Raw genomic sequence first — 20,952 nt, forward strand, 5'->3', positions numbered from 1 at the left:
GGTTACTTCATAATGAGACACTCTGGGTATGCTCAGTATTAATGAACTGACTTGATTCACATGCTCAAGAACAGGGGGGGAAACATTATGGGACTAAATTTTGGAGCGCACAAAAGGATACATTATGGATGTATAAGATAAAGAGTTATCTGTATCCCAGAACTGTGAAATTTGTTTGTTTGTTTGTTTGTTTTGCTGTCTAGGTCTTTGTGTCCTTGTGTTTTTAACGCCACTGCAATTGAGATGCTGGAGATTGTTAACAAAAAGTATCAGGTGAGAAAGATTAATTTGAGAAATGACTTCCTTCCTTTTTCCTAGACCCAAGTTATTTTACCAAGTGTAATTCATTTAGGGCTGCCAAGCTCCCGCCAGGGGCAGGGGATTGCCTGGTTTGGGGGCCCCCAACCCACCGGCATGGAGCAGGCCAGTGGGGGGATCCCAACCCCCAGAGAGCCCCATCATTGCACAACATGCCTTGCATGATGATGTCACCTGGAAGTGACATCATTGTGCAGGACACGTCATGCCAGGGACACTCTAGGATTCATGGTGAAAACTCTAGGGAATCCTAGAGCATCCCTGGTGGGACATGCCCTGTGCAATGGCATCACTTCTGGGTGATGTCATCATGCCACATGCACTTCAGATGTGTGAGAGGAGGGACTTGGCAACCCTAAATTCATTATTGCAACCAACCATCAAAGTATAGCTTTGTTGAATGATATGAAATAGCCACCATAGGTCAACAATCACACATAAAGCCTTCTTGACACATGAATATAGCACCATTTCAAGGGATGCAAACTGAACAAGGAGATAAAACAGAGGTGCTACAGATAGTGGGGGGGAGGGGGGGTCTGACTCAGGAAATAATTCAAGATGCTGGTATTGATTTTTGAACCCCTCTATGGCCTGGGACAAATATGCCTTAAAAATCACCTTCTCCCGTATGAATCTACCTATTTGCTCTGATCATTGTTGGAATCCCATCTTCAGTTGTTCCTGCTATTGAGGCTTGACAGATGGCAACCTAAGAAAGAGCTTTCTCAATCATGGTACCAAAACTTTGGAACTCCCTCCCCAAGGGGATTCATCTGTCTCCTGTCAGGGTGAAGACTTTTATGTTTCATTTGACATACCCTCAGTAAAAGTTATTGGCCCTCTAGCAGTTTTCTCACTCACAAACTTCTGTATTGCATGTAAATATGTATATTTTTATATACGTACACCATATACAAAATCCTTATCTCAGAAGTATAGAATATCTATTACAACCACCCACCCCTTTTCCCCTTGTAAAGAAAGCTAGGGGGTCTGTTTACCATAAAATTTAATTAAAATTTAATAGGACTACTGCTAGTGGTAGTAGAATACAGTATATAGACTCCAATTGCCTATCTCAGTAACAGACTTGACTGAAAGTTAGATGAAATTGTGTTCTATGGACCAGAGGGGCTGTTTCTTTTTCATTTCCTTTTTATTTTGCTGCCTAGTGGCATATAACAGTCAGGAGAGAGACCGTGGCTCAAAAATATAACATCTCCTTAGTACTCTCTCAGGATCAATTCTTGTCAACTTCAGTAACATAAGAACATAAGAGAAGCCATGTTGGATCAAGCCAATGGCCCATCCAGTCCAACACTGTGTCACACAGTGGCCAAAAAATTTATATATATATATATATATATATATATATATATATATATATATATATATATATATATATATATATATATATATACACACACACACACACATACATACATACGTATATACATACAGTGTGGCTAATAGCGACTCATGGACCTCTGCTCCATTTTTCCATCTAACCCCCTCTTGAAGCTGGCTATGTTTGTAGCCGCTACCAACTCGTGTGGCAGTGAATTCCACATGGTAATCACCCTTTGGGTGAAGAAGTACCTCCTTTTATCCATTCTAACCCGACTGCGCATCAATTTCATTGAATGCCCATGAGTTCTTGTATTGTGAGAAAGGGAGAAAAGTACTTCTTTCTCTACCTTCTCCATCCCATGCATAATCTTGTAAACCTCTATCAAGTCACCCCGCAGTAGACATTTCTCCAAGCTAAAGAGCCCCAAGCGTTGTAAGCTTTCTTCATAGGGAAAGTGTTCCAAACCTTTAATCATTCTAGTTGCCCTTTTCTGCACTTTTTCCAGTGCTATAATATCCTTTTTGAGGTGCAGTGACCAGAATTGCACACAGTATTCCAAATGAGACTGCACCATCGATTTATACAAGGGCATTATGATACTGGCTGATTTGTTTTCAATTCCCTTCCTAATAATTCCCAGCATGGCGTTGGCCTTTTTTATTGCAAACGCACACTGTCTTGACATTTTCAGTGAGTTATCTACCACGACCCCAAGATCTTTCTCTTGGTCAGTCTCTGCCAGTTCACACCCCATCAACTAGTATTTGTAGCTGGGATTCTTGGCCCCAATGTGCATTACTTTGCACTTGGCCACATTGAACCGCATCTGCCACGTTGATGCCCACTCACCCAGCCTCAACAGATCCCTTTGGAGTTCCTCACAGTCCTCTCTGGTTCTCACCACCCTGAACAATTTAGTGTCATCTGCAAACTTGGCCATTTCACTGCTTACTCTCAACTCCAAATCATTTATGAATAAGTTAAAGAGCATGGGACCCAGTACTCAGCCCTGTGGGCACTCCACTACTTACTGTCCTCCACTGCAAAGACTGCCCATTTATACTCACTTTCTGCTTCCTATTAATTAGCCAATTTTTGATGCACAAGAGGACCTATCCTTTTACTCCATGACTCTCGAGCTTACTAAGGAGCCTTTAATGAGGAACTTTATCAAAAGCTTTCTGGAAGTCAAGGTAAACAATACCTATCGGGTCTCCTTTGTCCACATGTTTGTTCACCCCCTCAAAGAAATGTAACAGGTTAGTGAGGCAAGATCTTCCTTTACAGAACCAATGCTGAGTCTTCCTCAATAACTCATGTTCATCAATATGCCTACTCATTCTGTCCTTGATAATGGTTTCTACCAACTTTCCCGGTATTGAATTCAGACTGACTGGCCTGTAATTTCCCGGATCTCCTCTGGAACCCTTTTTAAAGATGGGGGTGACATTTGCTACCTTCCAGTCCTCAGGAACGGAGGCAGATTTCAATGAAAGATTACATATTTTTGTCAGAAGATCCACAAGTTCAACTTTGAGTTCTTTCAGAACTCTTGGATGTATGCCATCCGGACCTGGTGACTTATTAGTTTTTAATTCATCTATCAGGTGTAGGACTTCCTCTCTTGTCACCTCAATTTGACTCAGGTCTTTCAACACCCCTTCCAATATAAGTGGTTCTGGAGCGGGCAAACACTTCTCATCTTCCACAGTGAAGACGGAGGCAAAAAAATGCATTCAGCTTCTCAGCCATTTCCCTATACTCCTTCAGTAATCCTTTGACCCCTTGGTCATCCAATGGACTCACTGCCTCCCTGGCTGGTTTCCTGCTTCTAATATATTTGAAGAAATTTTTATTGTTGGTCTTTATGTTTTTTGCAATATGCTCCTCATAGTCCCTTTTTGCCTGCCTGATCGCAGTCTTGCATTTGATTTGCCACATCCTGTGTTCCCTTTTATTAATCTCACTTGGACTAGCTTTCCACCGCTTAAAGGAGTCCTTCTTACCTTTTACAGCTTCCATTACTTTGTTTGTTAACCATGCAGGCCTTCTCTTATACCTGTTTGTACCTTTCCTAACTTGTGGTATATATTTTATCTGAGCTTCTATGATTGTAGTTTTAAATAGCCTCCAAGCTTCCCCAAGGGTTTTGACTGTATTTACCTTTCCTATCAGTTTCCTCTTCACATGCCTCCTCATCTCAGAGAATTTACCCCTTTTAAAGTTAAACGTTGTTGTGCTGGTCTTCTGGATCAACTCTCTATTTATACAAATGGTGAAATCAATAACGTTATGGTCACTGCTCCCAAGTGGTGCGATCACTTTTACATCTCTCACCAAGTCTTGGGCATTACTTAGGACGAAATCCAGGATCGCCCCATCCCTGGTAGGTTCAGAGACCATCTGCTCCATAGCACAGTCATTGACAGCATCTAGAAACTCAATCTCTTTCTCTCGACCAGAACACGTATTGACCCAATCAATCTGCGTGTAGTTAAAATCACCTATTATGACACAGTTTTTACATCTAGCCACTATCTTTAAGCCTTCCATCATATTATAGTCATCCTCTATCTTTTGATTTGGTGGGCGATAACAAACTCCCATAGTTAAATTTCCTTTTGGGCCCTCTATTTCAACCCAAAGCATTTCTAGAAGGGAATCTAATTCTCTGACCTCAGTCTTACTAGACTGTATTCCCTCTCTGGCATACAGAGCCACCCCACCTCCAACCCTTCCCTCCCTATCCTTCCGATATAACTGATATCCAGGAATCCCCGTGTCCCACTGATTCTCCTCATTCCACCAAGTTTCTGAAATTCCTGCAATGTCTATGTTTTCTCCCAACACTAAACATTCCAACTCACCAATTTTACTTTGAAGACTTCTAGCATTTGTGTACAAACATCTATAATTTCCCAGGGAAACTAGGCCTGCCATCTTCCTCCTGCCACCTCGAGACTCTGGCAGGCAGTCCATTCTGTTTGTCACCATCTCAGTGGACAACTCTGATCCATTACCTGGAAGAAAAGTAAGAGCTAACCCTTCATCTCTTTGAGATGAGTACTCCCGAACCAGAGACATTTCATCTCCTGTCGGCTTTCCCCCAAGATTTAGTATAAAAACTGCTCTGCCACCTTTTTGATTTTAAGCACCAACAGCCTGGTTCCATCCGGGGACAAGTGGAGACCGTCTTTTTTGTACAGCTCCCACTTGTTCCAGAAAGTATCCCAGTGCCTAACTTAAACCCTTCCTCCTTACACCATCGTCTCATCCACACACTGAGACTTTTAATTTGTGCCTGTCTCTCCAGCCCTGCATGTTTAACAGGTAGCACTTCTGAGAAGGTCCTGGCTTTAAGTCTCCCGCCTAGCAGTCTAAATTTTTACTCCAGGACCTCACGACTGCATTTCCCTGCATCGTTGGTACCAACATGCACCACAACCACTGGCTCCTCCCCAGCACTTTCTATCAGCCTATCTACTACACGCGTAATGTCCACTACCTTCGCACCAGGCAGGCAAGTCACCATATGGTCAGTACGCAGTTTTGCCACCCAGCTGTCTACTTGCCTAAGGATCGAATCACCAACTACCAAGAACCCCCCCCCTCTCTCCCTGCCCAGGGATGGTTCCTTGGCGCGAAAGGATTTCTGCACACCAACTGAAGAAGAGGTCCCTTCTCAGGGCACATTCCCCTTATTCTCAGCCCGGTGCCCTGTTCCCTCTCGACCCTCATGCTCCCTAGCAGCAACGGAGCTGCCACGTTCAGAGCGGGGCTCATCTAACATGTCCCCGAGAGTCTTCTCCGAGTGCCTAACTGATGGTCTCTGCTTCTCCAGGTCAGTCACCTCAGCCTCAAGGGTACGAACTCATTTCCTGAGGACCAGGAGCTCCTTGCATTGAGCACACACCCAAGACTTCTGTCCTGTGGGCAGATAGTCATACATGTGACACTCAATGCAAAACACTGGAAAGCCCCCACCCCCCTGCTGGCATTCTACCTTCATGATAGCTTTTTAAAAATATACAGTCCCCTTTTAAACCCTGTTTGTTTATGTGGCTCCCCGCCTGGAGAGTCTACTTACCTTATTGGGAACACAAGGAATCTGAGTTCCTGGTCCTTACACAGCCCCCAGGCTAAGAGGCACAGGCCAAGAGCCCTTTAGCTCTCGCCCTTTGGCTTGCGCCTCTGGCAAGGCGCAGCTTAATAATGCAAAGAGGCTGGGGGACACAGCCACTCCTAATCAATCAGCAGCAATCAGCAGCAATCACCTTCAGCCCTTCACACGAACTCAGAAGTTTTCAGCAACTCCCCCAGCTGCTAAGCCACAACCCTCTTGCTTGTAGCACTTCTCTGCTCTATTCCAGAACCCTCTGCAAAGTAAAAAGAATCGAGTAGCTGGTGATGTGAAAGACCTTTGCCCAAGTCTGTGGAAAGACACTGCCAGTCGCAGTAGACACTACTCACCTTTATAGACCGAGGATTTGAGTTAAATCCAGACTCATGTGTTCAGTATCTTTTTGTATATGTACCTTTATATTAAATTGGGGGTGGGGAGGGTATAACACTGACAGGTGACCTTCACAAAGTTATGCTAAATTAAGGTTTCCAAGCTAATTATTTATCTACTTTTCTGCCATGACATTTTCCAAACACAGTTCTATTTGCCTTATTTTTAAAACAAGGAGAATAAAATACATTTCACAGAAACCCAACATAAACAAGGAGAATGAAATACATTTTACAGAAACTGAATGTTTAAAACATAAAATTATTGTCTGTTCCTCATGCACATTTGAAAATTAGCCTGTGAGCCACAGAGCAAAGGGTAGAAACTGGCTATTCACCATGAACATGACCTTCACTATAATAGGATAACTGTAGTAAAAATTTTGAAGTATCTAAGATTTCTTTCATTAGTTTACACCAACTATGTGGAATTGACTTCTGTCCTGCTGTATAACACCAGAGCTTTCTCATACTTGTGTTTGTAAGGAATATCTGCCTGGCTTGCTCAGTGAACAAAGAGAATGCTTGTGCCAGATTCTGGCACCTTCTAAACTGCCAAACCTCTGCCTCTCCAGTATCTGCCACTGTTTAGTTCCAGCAATGTAATCTCCCCTGCCTTAAAATGTATCACCTATACTTTATTGTGAACTCTCAAAATGCAAATCTGTTGGCTGACATTTCAAAGATTTGGTCATATATCAATTTATGCAGAATTTCTTAAGTTCTATTCAGAAGTATTTACTTATGCTGAGAGACAGAAAGGCCCAAAAGAAAAATTACTGTGCCTTGATCTGTTCAGTCAAATGCCCATTTAGTTTCAGATGGCTTTGGGCAGATTGCCATCTTCATGGTATCATATCTCCATCTATAATTCAGGACAGATGATCCAGAGTTACCATAGTTACCACTAGGAATGGGCACGAACTGACTTAAGGACCAAAGTTTGTGATGAACTGGGTACACCTCAATGAGTGAAGGGAAGGCATGAGGTCTCTTTAGATGTCTTCCCTTCATTCACTGAGTCACACCACCACAGCAGCACATCACAGCAAATGAAGAGAAGGCATTTAAAAATTCAGGGCTCCCTCCAACTCACAAACCAACAAACTGACTCAGGAAACTTAAAAGTTTGTGAGGGTTCGTGGTTTATCACCACTATTTTCCTGGTTTGTACCCATCCCTAGTTACCACCCTGATGAATGAACTACTTCTTAAACTGTAAGCTAAACTTTGAATTGAGGTACAAATTATTAAAGACTATGAGCTGAAGGTATCCATACACAAAAGTAGCATCTTGAGTTCCTGCTCTAGCTTCACCTTCTTATCAGGGAATGGGCCCTAGCTTAACGGTAAAAAACCCCCACATTTTTTGAAAGAAGATCCCAGTTTCCATCCCTAGCATCTCTAGTTAAGATTATGTCATGTAGCAAAACTAGTAAAGATTTCTGCCTATATTTGGAGAGCTGATGTCATTCTGAGTACTAGGCAAGGTGGACCAACAGTCTTGACTTACTGTAAGGCAGCCTCGTGTGTTCTCTTCAATCACCCTCTTTCAGGGTCAGGTGATTCTCCAGATTCTCTTTGTGAAGTGTGCTCAGATTATTCAATCAACCCCAGTCCTGAAACAGAGCAGATTGTGATCCTCAGAGAAGGCTAGCTATTGTGAGTCTGCATTGGTAACTGCTTTGGGCTTTCCTCATAGTTAGGAGACATGCCTAGATTAGCAACTAATATAGAAACTCAGAGGGAGAGACTCTCTTCAGGCGGGGAGTTCTTGCATAATCTAAACTTTTGAGGTCATAAGAGTGAAGCAACTTCAGTTTTAATTCAGAAAAAAAAGGTGCATATTGGCTGTCAGTCATTTTGGGAATACGAAGCTAACCACATGTTAATATGAACACTAACATTCTGATCTAAAACATTGTTCAGCTGAAAGAAGCAGGATTTTGGTTAGTCATGCCTAACTTTAGTATCATTGCTTCCAATGGGATGTGCACATTTCTCTGGAAGAAAATTGCAACGTATACAGTATACCTCACAAGGAAATATGCATAAGATTGCAGCCTCAAGGTAGACCTACATGTTAGGCCATTTCTCTTTGGTAATTGCCACTCCCAAACTGCTTTTACCTTTGCTGGTAAAATACTGATTCCCATATTTGGGGGGAAATAGGCAAAGATGTATTTACATTTTCCCCAGCAGGGGCAAAAGCAGCTTAGATATGGTAATTTTCAGGAAGGGGGATGGAGGATGGCTTAAAAGCTGCTTTTCTCCATCAGTCTGCCCTTGGAAATCACAGCCCAAGCAGCCAGGGCTTTTTTTGTAGCAGGAGCTCCTTTGCATATTAGGCCACACACCCCTAATGTAGCCAATCCTCCAAGAGCTTACAGTAGGTCCTGTAAAAAGAGCCCTGTATTGCAAGTGGCTGTATTGCATAAAGAAAAAGAAATGTTGTAAAATAATGTGTAGTTCTGCTCTGAGTCACAGCTAAATTCATTTGGATTGGGACCATAATGTGTTGGGAGTAGAGTCTCATACAATCATAGAAATAGGTAACTGGCCCTAGAGAGAAAATGTAGACTCTGCAAACTTGGGGGTTACCTATTTATCTGGACCAGTATTTATTTATTTTTATTTTAGTATATTTCTATTCCACCCATTCCCCGTTGGGCTCAGGGTGTAGTATGTTTACTTTGCTTTTTGCAAAACCCTTGGGAGTCTATAATCTTTAATGTGGAAAAGGATTACTTGGTAGATTAGTGGTTGGATAAAAAGGAGTATATTTGAGAGATAAAGTACCTGCCACGTGCTCAGCAATTATTAGGTGACCTAGTCAAAGGCAAATGAGGATTAAGTGAAGGATTCAGGAAGGACGTTATTGCTGGGCTTTGAACTGTGGTTCAGTAGGAAAGTGAACAGAGGGCAACAGAGAGACAGGGAAATGGAACTGCAGTTTTCTTAAAGATAGCAATTGTGATGTAGATGCCATTGAGAAACCCATTAGTGAGAATCTGGAGTAAATGGAAGAATTCTTAGGACACAGGTGAGAACAGGAGTAGATAGTGGCTAAGGGACCAGTCCAAAGCACATTTATTCAGAACCAAGTTCAATGGTATTCATTGGGGCTTACTTCCAGAAGAGTGTCTTTAGAATCACAGCCTAAGATTGTACACTTTGAATATTGGGACCAAACTGTATGTTACTTGGGAGATCTATGACTGGACTCCCAACTTCCTTTTGTCACTGAAATGCAGATACATTTGTTTAAATGGGTGCAAAGGTGGCTGGGACTAGGAGAGAGAATTTTGACACTGCAGTTCGCTGCAGTTCATTGTACAAAGGGGAGAAACACTATATTTGCTGAAACTCTATCTCAGGGGTGTCAATTTCATTTGTCACAAGGGCTGGATTTGACACAAATGGGACTTTGTGGAGCCATGTCATAAAATGTAATGCCAGGTAGCAGGATACAGATAAAAACAATTCAAGATATTATTTTTAACTTAAACACACTTCAAACTCCTGTGATATTTTGTTTAAAATGGAATGGTGGGGGAATAGTGGGATTTGGCAATGCAATTTTAAAAATAAAACATGAAGAAAAAGCACAAGGATCACAGCAGAAGCTAAAAATATAAAATGCTCTGAATCTTGGAAACATAAAATGCCTGAGCATTGCAAGCTTCTCCCCACCCCGGGTCTATTCAGATTGACAATACCCTCCAGTGTAATATGACTGTGAGTTCCAAGGTTAGAGTATTCACTAGGCACCAGTTCTCAAGTCCATTCAGCAGAGACGAACTGACTCAAAGCATCAACCCTTTATTTGCAACCAGCTTCAACTGGCCATAAATGCTGCAAAAAGTGAAACTGCCTTACCTCTACTCCAGGGGTGGCCAACGGTAGCTCTCCAGATGTTTTTTGCCTACAACTCCAATCAGCCCCAGCCAGCATGGCCAATGGCTGGGGCTGATGGGAGTTGTAGGCAAAAAACATCTGGAGAGCTACCGTTGGCCACCCCTGCTCTACTCCATTGAAATACACTGCAGCGAAAAACACAAGGAAAACACAGAATGGGTTTTCCATTAAGGTCTCTGGCTGCAGATACCTTAATAGAAAATCCATTCTGTGTTTTCCTTACAGTTTTGCAAGCCCAGAAGCCAGCAAAGGCAAGGCAGAAGGAGCTGGGAATGTTGTGCGCAGCTTTGGAATGTCAAAGGGTGAAGACAGGAGAGGGAGAAGGGGGGAAAATTGCTACAGGACTGGTTGAAGTCCTGGGTGGGCCAGGTGTAGCCTGTGGGCCAGGAGTCTGACAGCCCTGTTCTGTCTTGTATAAATAACAAAGATACATGCATTATGTCATGGTTTAATGTTTTAATACACTGAATTTTAGAGAGGGGAGTCATCATAGAGTTGGATGGAGGTGCTACTAAAACATAAACAATTGACTGCTTTGACATCATACATTCTTACATGCCAGGCATAATAATTCTGTGTAACTACCTGCAAGCTTCAGGGAACTGAGCCAGGCCCTCTGATGATTCTGCTAATCCTATGGCAGAACTGTGTCCAAAATGGTTATGAGCAATGTAGAGTCCTTTGGTTTATATGTAATTCTCAGTTGCTCGCTGTGACTTCAAGGTCAAGGATTCAGCCACTGCTGTTGGGAGGTAAGCATAGCTAGAAGGGAACTTTCTGCAATAGTAGCTGTCAGAACATTAGCTGATATGGTCAGCCAAAGTCATAACATACTGAGATTTATTTGCATGCTGCTGTGCAAACTGATTTCTGAAGCATGGATCTTCGTTTTATGTAATTATAGGGGGTTGTCAACTCCAGTTAGGAAAAATTCCTAGAGATTTGGGGGTGGAGCCTGGGAAAGATTTGGGAAAAGGTCCATTCAGCATAGACAAACTGGCTCAAAGCATCAGCCCTTTATTTGCAACCAGCTTCAACTGGCCATAAACGCTACTTCCTCAGCAGGGAATTATGCCATAGAGTCCACTCTCCAATCCAAAGCCACTATTTGCTCCAGGGGAACTGATCTATGTGGTCTGGAGATCGGTTATAATTCTGGGAGATCTCCACCTGGATGTTAGAATTGACAACTCTAAAGTAGTACCTCTTCCTTCAGGTGTTCCTCTCTTTCTGGTTCATTAGCCCTAGTATGATAAAACAAACAGTACCTGTGGATTTTTCTTTGTTAGGAGGGCACTCACCGCTTAATTGACACTGGAAGGTATGACACAAGGGAAGATTTCACAGTGATTGTGCAACCATTTCTGGAAGGAACAACTATGCCAAAGACTAAGGTAAAATACAAAATCATAGATTAACAAATGTTCCAAATTTCTACTCTTCGATCCACTTTCTGTATAGTTATCACACGCTGATTTATGTCCACATTCCTAAATGTATTCTATAAAGGTTAAGATGTCAGAGTGTAACTTTTTAGATGTCTGCAAATCATACTATTCAATAGCAACATAATCTTGGCCTTTGCATCATTATGATTTCACAGCTTGCATAATTCTAAATTCATGAATTAACAGTACATATAAATACTATTTTTCCTGGGTTTGGTTAACAGTCTGTTTTTTTCCATCAACATCTTACTTCACCTCCTGGATTTTCCAGAGGAGATCAGCATTGAAGTATTCCATCCCCTTATGTTTATGATTGTCAGACTTCAAATGGGCATCCTGAGCAACAGGTGTAACATTACAGACTTGTTAAGGAGCTTTTCCATCTTGGTCTAGTATGTGATCTCTGCTACAGCATTTTTTGGCATCTGTGTTTGGCTACAGTCATTGGAAGGGTGTGTGTGTGGCATATTTGAACATCTTCTGTATTGTACATCATTGTAAAGTTCTTGTTTTTCCTTCCTAGGAAGGGTTGCCCGATGCCTCATACTTTGCCCCAGACTGCTTTCACTTTCAGCAAAAGGCTCACTCTCAGGCTGCTCGTGCTCTGTGGAACAACATGGTAAGGGTTTTGTATAGATTTGTTCTTAGAATATCTTTCCGTGTATAAATCAATGACATTTATATCAACAGAACAGTCCAAGAATTACAGGCATTAAATGCAGTGTAGTGATGTTCTACTTACACAGTAGTGTGAAATTAATTAGATCAAGCTAGATTAGTTGAATTGGGGCAGCAAAGCTAAGACATGTATTATTGAAGCACTATTGAAAATAGAATAAGGTCATAGTATAGGGTAGAAAGAAACATTGGCAGTAAACTCAAGGCTTGAAAACACAGGCAGACTGGATCTTTAACTTCCCCGGAAAGCTATATGCATGGTCAGCAATGATGCGGCCTGGATCTAAGCCAGTTAGTCCCTCCTGTGCTGCTAAGGAAGAGGCTGCGGCTCAGTAGTAGAGTATTTGCTTAGCATGCAGTATACCAGCACCACAAGGGGCAGCTTACTGAGCTTGCTCCAGGGCTATTTTAACATCCCAGTCTGCCCTGCAGGTGAATGTACCATGACTACAACTTAAGGCTATTCCTAATCATATGTTATGGTTACATGCCTGCACTAGATATTTATCTTGGACCAGTGCTGATTTGAGGCATTTATAATGGACACCTGAGTGTAACGCCTTCCCACACCACATATATGTATTGATAGGGTGTAGTGCATTCCAGTTTTACAGTGCTAAGATTTTTCCTGCTTCATATTCCTGTCCTGTTAAAGGATATGTGAATCAGGAATCTCTTTATCTGAATGTGGATTCTACCCTGATGAAGTAATGGAATTCAGTAGGCTCAGATCTTGGAAACTAGGCATGGAAAGAGCTACACTGGTCCTCGTGATTGGCAGGCAGCATGAAGCCTCTGGATTGACCAGGCTTGGTATGAACTGATCTTCTGCCTTTGACCAATCAGCAGCATGAGAGAACCTAGCCCTTAGTGCATTTCTGGCTCTTCCCCTTAATCTGAGCAACTGAACTTGGAGAATTAGAGCACAAACACTTCAGAGCTTGCTACCTTGGTTATTTGTGAATTTCCTGCATTGTGCAGGGGGTTAGACTAGATGACCTGGAAGTCCCTTCCAACTGTATGAGTCAATGATTCCCTGCTTGAAGGATGTGGAGCTTAAAATGGCTTATTCTTTTCTATTTTATCCCTCATCCCTTTTGGTACAGCTGGAACCCCTTGGAGAAAAAGTAAATGCACAGCCACTTGAAGATGATATAACCCTCAAGTGTCCAAATCTGGTAAAGTTGTCTTGAGAATGTATAATACAGTGATAGCATTATTAGCTTGCAGATGAACGTTATGATTTAACAGATATATATTTTTTCCTTTCATTTCATCCTTGCTGTGTCTATTTCAAAGACAAACAGCTACTACACAAAGTAGGAAGGAGAGGCCTCCCCACCCTTCACACAGCAAACAGAGAGCAAGATTTGTTGCCAGTTGGGGGATATGAGGGCCCACTAGGAAAGCTAGCTTTGGTGTGCAAAAGAATTCTCTCCTTTCCAAATATGATGGCCTGCCTGTAAAGAGCTTCTACTGCCTGTAAAGAGCTTCATGCTGACAGGCAAGGGAGATGGGTCAATAAAGGACTGACAGGTAGGAAGCTTGGAGACTATTTAAAACTATAATCCTAGAAGCTCAGATAAAATACATACCACAAGTTAGGAAAGGCACAAACAGGCATAAGAAAAGGCCTGCATGGTTAACAAACAAAGTAATGGAAGCTGTAAAAGGTAAGAAGGACTCCTTTAAGCAGTGGAAAACCAGTCCAAGTGAGATTAGTAAAAGGGAACACAGGCTGTGGCAAATCAAATGCAAGACTGTGATCAGGCAGGCAAAAAGGGACTATGAGGAGCATATTGCAAAAAACATAAAGACCAACAATAAAAATTTCTTCAAATATATTAGAAGTAGGAAACCAGCCAGGGAGGCAGTGGGGCCCTTGGATGACCATGGGGTAAAAGGATTACTGAAGGAGGATAGGGAAATGGCTGAGAAGCTGAATGCATTTTTTTGCCTCCATCTTCACTGTGGAAGATGAGAAGTGTTTGCCCCGCTCCAGAACCACTTATATTGGAAGGGGTGTTGAAAGACCTGAGTGAGATTGAGGTGATAAGAGAGGAAGTCCTACACCTGATAGACGAATTAAAAACTAATAAGTCACCAGGTCCGGATGGCATACATCCGAGAGTTCTGAAAGAACTCAAAGTTGAACTTGTGGATCTTTTGACAAAAATCAGTAATCTTTCATTGAAATCTGCCTCCTTTCCTGAGGACTGGAAGGTAGCAAATGTCACCCCCATCTTTAAAAAGGGTTCCAGAGGAGATCCGGGAAATTACAGGCCAGTCAGTCTGACTTCAATACCGGGAAAGTTGGTAGAAACAATTATCAAGGACAGAATGAGTAGGCACATTGATGAACACGGGTTATTTTGGAAGACTCAGCATGGGTTCTGTAAGGGAAGATCTTGCCTCACTAACCTGTTACATTTCTTTGAGGGGGTGAACAAACATGTGGACAAAGGAGACCCGATAGATGTTGTTTACCTTGACTTCCAGAAAGCTTTTGATAAAGTTCCTCATCAAAGGCTCCTTAGAAAGCTTGAGAGTCATGGAGTAAAAGGACAGGTCCTCTTGTGGATCAAAAACTGGCTGAGTAATAGGAAGCAGAGAGTGAGTATAAATGGGCAGTCTTCGCAGTGGAGGACGGTAAGCAGTGGGGTGCTGCAGGGCTGAGTACTGGGTCCCATGCTCTTTAACTTGTTCATAAATGATTTAGAGTCGGGAGTGAGCAGTGAAGTGGCCAAGTTTGCGGATGACACTAAATTGTTCAGGGTGGTGAGAACCAGAGAGGATTGTGAGGAACTCCAAAGGGACCTGTTAAGGCTGGGTGAGTGGGCGTCAACGTGGCAGATGCAGTTCAGTGTGGCCAAGTGCAAAGTAATGCACATTGGGGCCAAGAATCCCAGCTACAAATACTAGTTGATGGGGTGTGAACTGGCAGAGACTGACCAAGAGAAAGATCTTGGGGTCGTGGTAGATAACTCACTGAAGATGTCAAGACAGTGTGCGATTGCAATAAAAAAGGCCAACGCCATGCTGGGAATTATTAGGAAGGGAATTGAAAACAAATCAGCCAGTATCATAATGCCCCTGTATAAATTGATGGTGCGGTCTCATTTGGAGTACTGTGTGCAGTTCTGGTTGCCGCACCTCAAAAAGGATATTATAGCATTGGAGAAAGTCCAGAAAAGGGCAACTAGAATGATTAAAGGGCTGGAACACTTTCCCTATGAAGAAAGGTTGAAACGCTTGGGACTCTTTAGCTTGGAGAAACGTCGACTGTGGGGTGACATGATAGAGGTTTACAAGATAATGCATGGGATGGAGAAAGTAGAGAAAGAAGTACTTTTCTCCCTTTCTCACAATACAAGAACTCGTGGGCATTCGATGAAATGCTGAGCAGACAGGTTAAAACGGATAAAACAGATAAAAGGAAGTACTTCTTCACCCAAAGGGTGATTAACATGTGGAATTCACTGCCACAGGAGAGAAAGAGAGAGAGAGATTTGGAAAGAAAGCAACTTTAACTTTAAATGAATTCTCCAAGTCTCCCACGCTGGCTGGCTTGGTTTGGAGAAGGATTTAAAGAGACAAATGCCTTCTCTAACCTGGCCAACAGGTTAGAGAGCCAGGCTTTGAGAGCCACACAATATGTGTGAAAGAGCCACATCTGGCTCCCGATCCACAGTTCAGTCACCCGTGGCTTAGAACATCATTCTCCCTTCCTCCATTTTTTCACAACAACCTTGTGAAGTTGGCCAGGCTGAGAGTTTGTGATTGGGTCAAGGTCACTCAGCAAGCTTCCATAGTAGAAGTGAGGATTCAAACCCAGGTCACCCAGAGTTCTATCCCACCACTCTGTCCACTACACCACACACCACACTATAGTCTGGTTATACTTAGTTTGATAGATTCCTGGGGATTTGGATGGTGGTGCCCAGGGAGGATGGAGTTGGAGAAGGGAGTGAATTTAATGGGGATGTAATGCCATAGAGTTAACCTTCAAAAGCTGCCATTTCCTCCAGGGAAACATATCCCTGTAGTCTGCGTATCAGATGTCATTCTGGGAGAACTCTAAGCCCCACCTTGAGGCTGGTAACACCAACTATACCAGGACTTTGACTGCATGCTACAATGAATTTGAGATCAGCAGATACAAATATTTAAGTATTACATTTGCTACTTGTGTGGCAAAGTTGCCTATAGGGGGCTTCTTGAGACCATTGCTTTTGACTCTGCTATCCTTATGTCATAGGACCACCCTTACTTAAGGACCCACAAAAACAGTGATTATACCTACCCTCCTCAGCCCCTCAAGGTTTATGGAAGTCAGATGCTGTGTGAGAACAGAGTTCCATCTGTTGTCTCCCCTGTTTCAGGTAATCTAAGCTACTTGATACTGAGGTCATCAAAGAACTGTAATTTGGGATGAGTTCCAATTATCTATTTTTCTTTTAAATAAAGATTTAAAATGCAGTCATAAATAAAAATTATGTGTATCTCAGCTTTCCAAATCATGTAATAGAAAGGAAAACCCTGCTCTATATGTCATACTTTGAATGAGGAGACAATATACATGTTTTCCTGTACAAAAGTTACCTCTGCTTAGGAAAACATTAACTGGCTTTCAACAGCAGAGCATACAGTAGTTTAACATAGGCTTCCCAATCCCCCGCCCTGGGCGGGGGACCCCCGATATGGAGCCTCCTCCCCCACTCGCCAAAAATCCGGAAGCAGGGGAAAAATGGTGGCCCTTCCCTTCCCACCCAGCCCTGATCGCAGCAGCTTTTCCTCGCCCTTCCCTTCCCTTCTCTTCCCACCCAGCCCCATCGCAGCAGCTTCTCCTCACCCCTTCCCTTCCCACCCAGCCGCGATCACAGCAGCTTCTTCTCGCCCCTTCCCCTCCCACCCAGCCCCATTGCAGCAGCTTCTCTTTGCCCCTTCCCTTCCCCTCCCACCCAGCCCCATTGGGGCTTCCCAATCCCCAGGTCCCAGCTGGGGATTCTGGGTTTTACAGGCTTTCCCCAGCCAGCTTGCCGGCAGGGGAAGCTCCTCCCTCACAGCCACCCTGTACCTCTAGATCTTGGGCAGGACCTGCAAACAGGTATAGTTTTAAAATGTGTGTGTGCCTTTAAATTGGAGCAGGAAGTACTTCATGGGGAAGGGTTAGCAACAGCAGACCTCGTGAGAGTGCAGCCCCTATGTTTGTTTTGCTTTCCTTTCGGACAAGTGAGTGTGTGTGTAAAAGAGTAGCATAGCCCCTGTACTTTCCAGACCTGGTTGTGGAGGCACCAGAGACTCCTGCTTTGTTCTACTGCTTCAGACCAACACGGCTGCCCACTTGCCTATGGAAAATTGATCTGCGGGTATCTGGGGCTCTGGGGGGGGGCTGTTTTTTGAGGTTGAGACACCAGATTTGCAGCATAGCATACAGTACCTCTCCCCAAAATACCCCCCAAGTTTCAAAAAGATTGGACCAGACGGTCCAATTCTATGAGTCCCAAAAGAAGGTGCTCCTATCCATTATTTTCTATGGAGGGAAGGGATTTAAAAGATGTGTGGTCCCTTTCAATGTGATGGCCAGAACTCCCTTGAAGTTCAATTATGGTTGTCACACCCTTGCTCCTGGCTCTGCCCCAAAGTCTCCTGGCTCCACCCCCAAAGTCCTCAGGTTTCTTGAATTGGACTTGGCAACCCTAGTTTAACATAAAGTGAAACCTTAAGGGTGAATGTATTGCAGAATGTTTTAAAATAGCAACTGTTTGGGAATGTTTCTGCATATTTTGCTGAAATATGATATACGATGATGTAATGTTTGCTCATCTAAATTAATAGGTACGACATGAAGCCATCATTTCAGGCAGCTTGTGAACTGAGTAGTAAATAGCTGTAACCTCAAGGCCTCAAATGAATTACTATGCTTGGCTCTGCTTTTATAACAGTATTAATAAATGAAGCTTGCAGTCTGCAGATGTAAGTGCAGTTGGAATATACAGAATCACATATACCAAAGAAGAAGCTTCTGCAAGGGGCAGCAAATGGGAAAGCTAGTCAAAGTGGGATATGGGTGCTATCATTCCTTATTCTGCTAAATGTTATTTCCTTGTTTGTCCCCAGAATGCAATTCTCAGGCTTGCTTTTTGCTTCTTTTCACATTTCTCTCTCCCTGTCAATCATGCAGCTAGAACACTTAATTCTCACTCTATTCATCCAGAAGTGTAATGTTTCTAAATAAACACTTTGCTTGGTTTTAATTGGCTATGCCTCACAGTGTGATTCTTTATGAACAAAACTCACTCTGCTAACAGATACATGTTCCTACATGCTTTTGGAAGGCCTCGTCACCACCAGAATCCTCCAAATTGTAGTGTGTAAATAGAAAATGGAAATCTTTTGGACTAAAATTTTGTCCAATGTTTAATTCTGGTCTCTCTGTGTGGTAATACTGATCTCTGATATGAGGTAAACACTGGCTGATTCCATATTCCGGGACAGGCTTCCATTTCTGGGCGGAGCAAACTGGTGATTTTGCACCAGTTGCTCCGCGCCGGCATTTTGCATGGGGCAAACCCACGATTTGCCCCGCCGCAGTGTAAACCTGTTTTTTCAGGTTTACACGGCAGCAGGGCAAATCATGCCGACACAGAGCAACTGGTGCGAAATTGCCAGTTTGCTCTGCCCAGAAACGGAAGCCTGCCCCAGAGAAAGGTGAGTGTGGAATCATCCATTGCATCCCAAGTTTTGACTTGGAGATAGGGCTGCCAACTCTGGGCTGGGAATAGGCTTGCCAATCCCCAGGTCCCAGCGGGGATTCTTCTGCTTTCCCAGGCTGCTTCCCACCCCCAGTCAGCTGGCCGGTGGGGGGAAGCCCCGCCCCCAAAGCCACCATGTGACTATCCCCCTCTGGAGGCTCCAGTCTCCAATTGGAAAGGCTTCCGCTTGGGATGGGGTGTCTGTGTTACTTGGAAGAAGTTGGCTGCAACTCATGAGTAGAGAGGCCAATCCCTCACTTCAGAGTCGCCAGAAAGGGGGGGGGGGAGGAACATCTGCTGAGCACTTCATTATTCCCTATGTGGAGATCGATTCTCATAGGGTATAATGGGGAATTGATCTGGAGGTTTTGGGGGCTCTGGGGGAGCTGTTTTCTGAGGTAGAGGCACCAAATTTTCAGTATAGTATCTAGTGCCTCTCCCCAAAGTATCCCCCAAGTTTCAAAACGATTGGTCCAGGGGGTCCAATTCTATGAGTCCCTAAAGAAGGTGCCCCTATCCTTCATTATTTCCTATGGAAGGAAGACATTTAAAAAGGTGTGCTGTCCCTTTAAATGTGATGGCCAGAACTCCCTTGGAGTTCAATTATGCTTGTCACACCCTTGTTCCTGGCTCCGCCCTCAATGTCTCCTGGCTCCACCCCCCAAAGTCCCCAGATATTTCTTGAATTGGACTTGGCAACCCTAGCTGGGAAATTTCTGAAGATTTGGGGATGGAATCTGGGGAGGGTAGGATTTGGGGAAAGGGCCTCAGGAGGGTGTAATACCATACAGCCCACCTTCCAAAGTGGCCATTTTCTCCAGGGGAACTGATCTCTGTAGTCTGAATATCTATTGTAATTCTGGGAGATCCCCTGGCCCCACCTGGTGGCTGGCACCCGATTTTAGATTTAGACAAAGCCAATTTTAGGCTCTCCTAGAAATCAAATGTGCATGCCCAATATCAACTATCTGACTAGCTTACCCATTTTAGGGTAACTTTCATGCCCTCTGTTTCAAGTAAGAAACTTACAAATGTCTCCTTTCCCAATTTTTCTAATGATTAGAGTCTTTCTCTCTTGAACTTTCTTATCAACCAGATGTACCTTCATCACTTAGAGGCAGGGCTTTTTTTGTAGCAGGAACTCCTTTGCATATTAGGCCACACTCCTGATGTAGCCTATCCTCCAAGAGCTTTCAGGGCTCTTAGTACAGGGCCTACTGTAAACTCCAGAAGGATTGGCTACATCAGGGGTGTGTGGCCTAATATGCAAAGGAGCTCCTGCTACAAAAAAAGCCCTGCTTAGAGGTATACTTTAAGTCTTCCACTTTGAGGAAGAAATGTACAACTATCCCTTTTAAAGTTGACATGTCTTAAAAGTATGTACCAAATCTAACTTTTATGGGGATATCTATAAAAGATACACTTTGAGGAAGAAGTGTACAAATGTCCTATTTTCATATTTTTATGGGCACTTCACATATATTGGGTGGAAGATTTGAAATGAACAAGAATCACAATTATTATAGTGATTTTGTGGTGCACAATGGAACTTCTGCATGGGAAAAGATAATTGTGTAAGATGAGTTTTCTGATAATGGTATAAATGGTGAGGATAAACACTTCCGTTACTCTGTCAATAAGAAGTCATAAAAACAGAAGAGCCCACCTAGTCTAGCAAGTTGTTTCACAGAGAAGCCAATGCCTTTTCCTGATGTTGCTTCCTGGCACTAGCATTCAGAGGATTGCTGCCTCGTAATATGAAGGCTGCTTTTAGTTACCATAGCTAGTAGAAATTGATGGACCTAACTTCCATAGAAATGTCTAAGCCTCTTTTAAAGCCATCCATACTTGTGGCCACCACTATGCCCAGTAGCAGTGAATTCTACAATTTAATTACATTTTCAATAAAGCAGATTTTCATTTGTCTCTCCTGTCTTTCATTTGTCTCTCCTGAACCTATTGCACATCA

General features: G+C 43.1%; 1 protein-coding gene across 1 annotated transcript; it reads left to right on the forward strand.

The window, feature by feature from the left end:
- The first annotated feature begins 227 nt into the window (after window positions 1-227).
- On the forward strand, window positions 228-18,485 carry LOC132587153 (phospholipase B1, membrane-associated-like). Its single transcript, XM_060259384.1, has 6 exons — window positions 228-273; window positions 11,392-11,496; window positions 12,074-12,169; window positions 13,335-13,406; window positions 16,487-16,610; window positions 18,067-18,485. Exons 1-6 carry the CDS (start codon window positions 244-246, stop codon window positions 18,075-18,077), a joined length of 438 nt encoding a protein of 145 aa, XP_060115367.1. The 5' UTR covers window positions 228-243; the 3' UTR covers window positions 18,078-18,485.
- The last annotated feature ends 2,467 nt before the right edge of the window (window positions 18,486-20,952 follow it).

This window comes from Heteronotia binoei, chromosome 1, assembly GCF_032191835.1.
Source record: "Heteronotia binoei isolate CCM8104 ecotype False Entrance Well chromosome 1, APGP_CSIRO_Hbin_v1, whole genome shotgun sequence".
Classification (NCBI taxonomy): domain Eukaryota; kingdom Metazoa; phylum Chordata; class Lepidosauria; order Squamata; family Gekkonidae; genus Heteronotia; species Heteronotia binoei.